Source organism: Molossus molossus, unplaced genomic scaffold (assembly GCF_014108415.1).
Source record: "Molossus molossus isolate mMolMol1 unplaced genomic scaffold, mMolMol1.p scaffold_m16_p_11, whole genome shotgun sequence".
Taxonomy (NCBI): domain Eukaryota; kingdom Metazoa; phylum Chordata; class Mammalia; order Chiroptera; family Molossidae; genus Molossus; species Molossus molossus.
In genome coordinates, this window is record NW_023425346.1 from 105,081,182 (window position 1) to 105,089,310 (window position 8,129).

The 8,129-nt window shown below is 51.8% G+C and overlaps 1 protein-coding gene across 1 annotated transcript in view; it reads right to left on the reverse strand.

Annotated features, from left to right (window-relative positions):
- The window catches only part of COL6A3 (collagen type VI alpha 3 chain), a 61,567-nt gene extending 53,689 nt beyond the window's left edge, over nucleotides 1-7,878 (reverse strand). Inside the window, exons 1-3 of the mRNA XM_036253369.1 lie at nucleotides 7,791-7,878; nucleotides 5,842-6,459; nucleotides 219-821 (exon numbers count right to left, since the gene is read on the reverse strand). Of these exons, the coding sequence (XP_036109262.1) occupies nucleotides 219-821; nucleotides 5,842-6,459; nucleotides 7,791-7,878 (1,309 nt within the window). The remainder of the gene's footprint in view (nucleotides 1-218; nucleotides 822-5,841; nucleotides 6,460-7,790) is intronic.
- Nucleotides 7,879-8,129: the final 251 nt, after the last annotated feature.

Consider the following 8,129-nt stretch of genomic DNA (forward strand, 5'->3'; position numbering starts at 1 on the left):
CCGGGGGCTCTCCACCCTCACTCGTCCGTCCTCCGCCTTTTAGAAACCAGCCATCACAGACATCGCGTCCCAGAGCCCGCTCACCTGGAGGGGACCCGGCTGCGGTACTTACAGGTGCTCCTGAGGCGAATCGTTCCGGGAGGCGCCCGCCTTCCTTCCACAAACACCGACACACAGAACACCCCGTCCCCCTCGGGTGGCGGGACGGGCATACGTACCTTCTGTGACAATGGTTGGCGGTTGCAAGACAATGAGCCTCTGGGCCACTCTCACAATGTACGCCAGTAATTGCTCCTGGAGGTCCCCCAAGCTACGGAGTTCCGGGACCGTCAGCACCAAGCTGTCATGGGTGGCTACGTGCTGGAGCTCTGCCCTGGGCGCGGCCTGGGCTCCCAGCGCGAACGAGAACACGCCAGCCCGCTTGAGCGCCACCACCCCGTCGCGGATCTCGTCACTAGAAGGCCCGGCACTTATGAGGACCAGCACCTGGGGGACCCCTTCTTCCACTCGGCTGCCACCTGCCCGGGTGAAGTGATTCTCCACCACGAAATCAAGGGCGAAGCCAATATTGGCCAACTCCCCGCCCAGGAACCCAAGGGCCTTGACCGCCTCCAGAACCTCAGCCTTGGTGGCGTAGGAGTCCAAGGAGAACATGGTTCTGGGCTCATCGCTATACTGCACCACCCCCACTCGGATCTGCTCAGTTCCGACTGGCAGTTTCTCAAGGAGATTGACCAGGAAGTCTCGAATGACTGTGAAATGGGCACTTCCGGTGTTGTTTGATCCGTCAATAAGGAAAACAATGTCAGCAGAGTCTTGTGCTTTAAAAGAGAGAAATGCAAAAAAACGTGAAAGCGTTAGAACACGTGACCACATGCGTCGCTCGGGGTTCTGACGTGTTTCTTTGGAAACCAGTGAGAAACACTAAATACAGACACACAAAACACATGTCGATTAAGGAACGTGAAATTCTCTTTTCGTTCCGCATTCCGGAAGGATAAGAGGCAACTCTCAGATTCGGTGGTGTCGGCGAGGGACCTTCCTTTCCCATTGTCGCCCCGCCGTCTGCCTAGGGAGCACATTCGCTTTTCCATGGGCAAAAAGGTGGGTGTGTGTTCTAGACATTTCTACCACATGTGGAGGGCAATGCGGTTTCAGGGCATCATCGTACCTACAGGGAAGATAGAGGCGGGCGTTGGCCAAGGCCCAAAGATGAGTCTCCTTCTTGGGCATCTCTCTTACTGTCCTCAAGTGACTACAAGCATTTTCCTTGTCCAAATGCACAGCCGCAAAGCGGAATGTCAGATTCGGGGCCTGGGGACGCCTCACCAGGACGGTAAGCCCTTGATGCCTTGAGCAATTATGATGGCTTCTTTTTTGTTGTTTTTTTCTTTAAAAACCAAGAGATTGCTTACATGCCACTTGGTTCATCTGAAAGGAGAGCTCAATGGCACTTCCAGTTTTCATGGTAAAAATACCGGGAGAGAATTTAGGTGTGGTTTCCTTTCTCTCGGACGACTGGTCGCGCAGAGCCCAGTGCAGGTCTGAGCTCGAGGGCGTGTTCAAGTGTTTTGCAGTTGCCTCTGTATCCAGTCAGGAATGCGGAGCAATGTTAAGCAGAGTGATATGAAACCAGTCATGACCCAATTATCCAACCTTGTTTCTATGACATCCTCTCCTGCTTGCCTGGGGCGTGTGCATCCAATAGACCCCTCATGGGAATCCGCTCCGGGTCATACGAACGGACATAAACATGGCCAATATGAAACTTCCATTCCTGATACTATGAACTGGGATTTCACGGTAGCCCGAGGAATCGGTCAATCTACAAACCTGAGTCGACTCTTTCAAAGGCTCAGTGAGAACATTTAAATTAGGCTGATTTAAACTATAGGAAAAGCAAAGTTATTCTGGTAAGCGTTTGTTTAATAACGCAAGTGCATAGTAGACCAGGAAGAGATTTCCCATGAATATATATGACATTCCCAGTCTGAGATTTTAGGAAACTATATTTTGGGTATAATTATAATATTATAGATAAGGCCATTCATTCTGATCGTTTTAATGGCAGTAATTATTTTATACTTAAAACTAGGAAACTATATTTTGGGTATAATTATAATATTATAGATAAGGCCATTCATTCTGATCGTTTTAATGGCAGTAATTATTTTATACTTAAAACTATTTTTCTTTGTGCCAACAAAATTGTTTCATTTTCACTGCGGAAACAGGATGCCAGTCTGGTCTCCTGAAATTGAACAGCATTGCTACAGTGAAATCACGTTCTGGCCCACGCTCTCTCGTTGGCTAAGCTGAGCCAGGAATTGCTAGAATCAGACCTTCTCTCTTTTTTTCCTCAAATGCACTCATCTTTGCAGATGAATTCTTTGCACAGGGAAAGATATTAACTTGGAAATATCCTGTGAGAGTGTATCAGATTAACTTGGAAATATAAGGTCTAATGACTTGAGTAATTAAGATCTTACCTTCTTAATAATTGTGACACAAAAGAATTAAATAAGACTGGGCCTTTGCTAAGAACGCCAAAGCATTTGCCAATCTTTAGACAAAACATGAGATTCCGGAAGAATCTGTGGGAGGGCAGTACCAGCAGTGTGACTGCACAGCAGGCCAATGAGAGGGCTCACACCATCACATGACTGGAGGTTCTGCCAATCACACCACAGAATTCCCCAACATCTCTCAGGCCTAAACCAATGACCCCAAGGGACCAAGGGAGCTTTGCCCCATAAATGGCACAGCAAGGCATTTGAAAGATGAATTAACAGTGGTCCCGGGGTCCATAATAAACACTATCCCAGGATGACACCTTTCTTACTAATTTATTACTTAGTTTTGGATTGCAATTTACAATCATATAAATAAGATCAATGAACCCCGAGGGAGAGCCCTTGACTATTTCGCTTCTCGAAGGTCATAGAAAAATGTTGGATAATTTGTCATCACTGGAAAAACAACCTCGTCCTCTTATGCACACACGATGGGACGCACAGGGGCATGCTGGGTCACCCAGAACAGCCGAAGCCCGGGAGGCTGGAGAGTCACGGTTCTCGTGAACAGCAAGGCACACCGTGGTCGGAGGGTAATCAGATCTCCCTAGAAGCAACACTGGGAACCTCTCTGGCTTCCTGCCTCTAGGGCCCACGTCTCGCACCTCCGGTGGCGTTTTCTAGGGAAAGTTTCACGAGGTCCCTAGAAAACCGTAGGCTCCTTTAACTCCCTTGGAGACACGGTTTACCTGAGCACGCTGCAGTGGGCACCACGCCTTCCCCAGCTCATGGGGTGCTTCTTCTCTTTATTTGTTAAGGTCAATTTAAAAAATCACATTTGCATTTTCTATGCAAATACAGAACAGATCGTGGGGTTTCATGAGTTCTCGAAATCTTTCTGTTTTGCAGAAGAAAAGCCCCTGCTGGAGGCCTCACTGAATACTGAGCACCCTCAGCTTGAGGTTCCCTTAAATGTTTTTGTGTCTTAGAGCCACTTAAAAGAGGGTTTTTTTTAAAACACAGCTTTCAGCCCTGGCCGATTTGGCTCAGCGGTTGGAGTGTTGGCCTGCGGTCCAGAGAGACCCGGGTTCGGTTCCCGCTAAGGGCATGTACCTCGGTTGCAGTTTGTCCCCGGCCCTGGTTGGTCGTGCGGGTGGCAGCCACTCGATGTGTCCCTTTCACATCGATGTTTCTCTCTCTCTCTCTTCCTCTCTCTCCCTCCTGCTCTATCTGAACAAAAAATAGAAAAATGTCCTCAGGTGAGGATTAAAAAAAAAAAAAAAAGTAAAACACAGCTTTCAGAGATTGATGGAGCAGAGTTCATTTAGAACAATGGCCATCTTTTAACATTTTATATATATATGTATATATATATAATTATATAATGTTATATATAATTATATAACATTATATAATTATTAACATTATATATATAATTATGTAACTTTTCCCCATGAAAATATATATATATGTATATATATTCATTCATGGGGAATAGTTACCTGGTGGACAGGCAATGAGAAGAAATGGCTCTACCTCGTCAGACATCTGTGCATTGCCTTCCTAGCTGACTACCTTTCCCCAAACGATAAGCAGAGAATTGTGATTATTTTATTTTTCTGTGAAGCATGCGATGGGACATGACTCTGGAGGAATTGCAGAGTGAAGTTAATTAGAAAAGACAGCACAGAGGATTAATAGTCCACCCTGGTGCCGCTAGTGGCTTGGACACTAGAAGACAGAGATGCTTTCTCGGCATAAAAACAAAGGTTTTACGGTCGGTGTGGAAACAGATGTTCGCGGGCTCACTCGGCACCTGTAGTCTCATTCTCTGTTCATTCCCATGGTGCGTGAACACAGGCAAATCCACCTACTCTTTTTCCTGGTTTGCTCAAAGCATCAGTAAAGGAGAGAGGCCCCATTTCTCCGTGGACTCCCTTCCTTGTTCCTGACACGGGTTGGTTACGGGGCTGTACTGGGAAATGCGATAGTGAGTGGAGTGTGGCTGCTGGGGATATAGGAGCAAGTGGAGTGGGTCCCTACAGGTGCCCCCGTCATTTCCAAAGGTCCCGCCTTCTTTCAGGAGCAGCACACACACGGAGGTGAAGCATGTCATTCGAAGGAGGGGACGCTGTTAGGGTTAAAGGTTCAGTACTGCTGTCACTCACCCCTCTCTATTAGATGAAGCTGAAATCGCAGGGAGCCTTGGGGGGGAGCCACCCGAGGGACAGCCCACTGAAACACTTTGGGGTTGGCCCGTTTTGAAATGCTGCTCACAGCCAAGGCCTGTCTGCCTGCCCCAGGCAGCTGGCTCCTCCCTCCTCACCCCCACCTCCTGCTTCCCTGGTCTCAGGGGACATGCTGCTGTCTCCGAAGCCCCGATGCCCCTCAACCCCCTGCCCATGCTCCTAAAGTCCTGCTCTCCGCTGGAATCGGCTTCGCAGACTCGCTCCCTCCACCCTGCCCGTCCCTGATGAGGAAGCCGAGCCCTGGGCATCGGTCGTGACTGCCGTGTGCGGCACATCTGACGTTCTGCTTGTAAGTTCCTTCCCTGTTGGTCTTTCAGACACAGCCCTGGAGCGAGGGCTCACGACTTCGCCTCAAGAACCCGCCAGTTCCTTCCACACATGTCCCTGTGCAGGAGTCCACCCGAGGGGGGCACCTGATCCGTACCTCCAGAGTGGCACTGACGGGGTGTCGGGGCGGGAGAGCCTCCGTGGGCACAGCCGTGGTTGTAGGATGCACGTGTGAGAAGACCAGCCCGGAGCCACGCCCAGAGGGCCTCCAGCCCTGCCTCTCTCTGACTGCCTGTCACTCAGCTCCCTGCACCCCATTTCCTCCCTCTAGGCCTGGACTGGGTCCGAGCCAAGGTTTCCGACTCCACCAGCTCTCTGAAGTGAATTCCATGGGGCAGCAGAGAGAATCTCTGTTGTCACCACTGGACATAAGACTGGACGCCTCGCCCTCCACCCCCACTCGGCCACACGGGGAGGGGTCTTTAAGGGGACAGCCCCTGCACCCCAACCACAAATGGCCATGCCGAGGTTTTCCTTTCTAAGGGTCACAGCGGTCCCTTTTGTGGGGTACGGTTGTTTTGAGTTAGAATTTACTTGTCTCAGAAACACGCCCTCTCAGCGCCGGTGGAGGCTCTCCCCTGGAAGGTGACCACGGAGAACGCCGCAACCTTTGTTTTTAAACCTGCGAAGGGCCATCTCTTCCCTAAGCCACCCGCCATGGTTCAGCCGCAGCGCTGCTTCGGGGCCAGCGGGGGGCCAAGCTTATCGCCAAACAAGAGCGAGGCGGGCAGCAGCTGGCGACGTTCCGTTACCTGTGAGGTCCTTAAGGGTCTCCGTGTCGCCGGCCCCGGCTGGAGTCACGGCTGCGTGCACACGGGAGACTATGCTTCCTACTATGTCATGAAGTGACGTGAGATTCTCTGGGTTGAAAACATGCCTATGGACCGGCTCGCTTGCTATTTCTCTTAAGGCTGCTTCCTCTGCTCTCTCAACTCCGACTGCGAACACGTTAAGGTCAGCAGACGCCAGTTCGGCCGGGGGCAGGGCGAGGCGGTGGTCCGAGCGTCCGTCGGTCAACACTACGATAACCTGAGGGACTCCGTCCCTGGCCCGGCTTCCGGCAGCCTCAGTCAGGTGGTTCTGCATTACGTATTCTAATCCTTCTCCGGTCTGATTGCTTCCCCCAGTGAAAGACAGGTTGGAAATGTGGGAGAGGACCTCTCGCTGGGAATGATACGTATTTAACAGGAACTCGGTATGTGGGTTGCCGTTGAACTTCACCAAAGCAAAACGGAAATCATTTTGTCCCACCGCTAAAGATTTTATAACATCATATAGAAACTCTCGAACAAGTTGGAAATGTTCCTTTCCAATGCTCCAAGAGGAATCCACTAGAAATATTATATCGGCAGCAGCACCACTTTTGACATCTTTAAAAAAAGACATTGGTTTAGAGTCTCCTCCTGTTCAAGCAGTGACTTCCTACACTCCCTCAGCCTGCGCTGGACGGACTGAAGAATCCGCACCTCCCTGGCGAGGCCCTGCGGGCAGCTGACTTACCTGAGGAGCGGGCACCTGGCCGCAGAGACTCAGTAGCAGCAGGTGTCACTGACTGCTAGGGGCAGGCTCCACCGTGGGAGAAATCATCCCGGGTGTCTTTTAACTCAAGCACGATTTTTGTGGCACTTGGAGCCTCAAAACCCACCTGACCTGATCGATCGGAAGGCTGTCCTGTTTCAGCTGAGTGAGCACCGTCTTAGAAATGCACTCTCCGGTTTGGGGTTCTGAAACGGGGCCTTGGTGAGGGGGAACCGTGAAAACAGCTGCTGCCTCACGGTCACTAGCTGCCCACGCTTTGGGCCATGTCGAGGGACATGCCTGTCGCAAATGAGTCCTCCTTCACGGATGTCCTCTGACCTTTCAGCAGGGAGAAAGCTGCTTTAACGACTTACTCTGTTTTCAGGGCCAGAAGAGCCTTCACAGGGGTTGGACATAATTTCTCTCGCTCAAAATTGAACCCGGGTGGCCCGCTCACCCGTGGGACCAGGAGGCCGAGTGCGAGGGGACTGCCCTTCTGCAGTGGTGGCCAGGCTTGCTGACCACAGCAGATTCCTGGACCCTACTTACCTCGGGCGGACCCGGTGCCCAAGCAACGGGCGCCTTCCACCGAGCGCTGCTCAGCGCCCACCATCTAACCACTACGGGCCTGGCAGGAGGACCCACCTCGCCCCCCCCCCCCCTGCTCTCGGCAAAGGGGAGGAGCCCTAGTCACCCTCTGAGCTCACGGTGCAGGAAGGTTTCTTCGTTTCCTAACACTCTGCAAGCAAGTGCTTAATCGGGCTCATTAAGATCAGTTTTTAAAAACAGTTTGGGGAAAGCGATTTCTAGAAGATTCGATGGTTCTGGCTGACAAAGGTTTCTGGACCCAGGACTGTGGAGAGAGGGCCCTGCCCTTTGTTTCGTTTCCAAGGAAAAGGGTGTCGGCTCTCAAGGGGCATCTGTGGTCCTAAGCGCTCGGGGCCAGGAACCTGGCAAAGCTGTCCTGCTGGTCAAATATTTGCCATGCAAACTTTCTGCTCCTGCTCAGTGGGACCACCCGCCGGCTGCGAGCCAACCCCAAGGCATCAAACCCAAGTCCAGCCAAAGCCTCTGCCTGGCTAACGGGGGTCTGCGCCGGCCTCGAGCTCCTGAGGTCTGAGACCTGAAATCGGGGAACCCCGTTCCTTTCCTAACAGCACCCCGAGGCGGCGCCGGCTCTTACCTGCCGACTGCTGCTGCGCTCGAGCCACTGCGAAGCCTGAGAGGAAAAGGCACAGGACGGCCAAGCGCAGATGCCGGTGTTTCCTCATCCTGAGTTTGTCTGAGCACCAAGTGTTCACCTAGGAGAGAGGAGGGGCAGAGAGTGAGCGGTCCCCGCCTCTTAGCCTGCTGCCTCGTGAGTGAGGGGCTTGCCTCTCCTACGACAATCGCTTGTCTTCTCTATCCTCACCCAAGGACATTTTTCCATTTTTTGTTCAGATAGAGTGGGAGGGAGAGAGAGGAACAGAGAGAGAAACATCGACGTGAAAGGGACACATCGAGTGGCTGCCACCCGCACGAC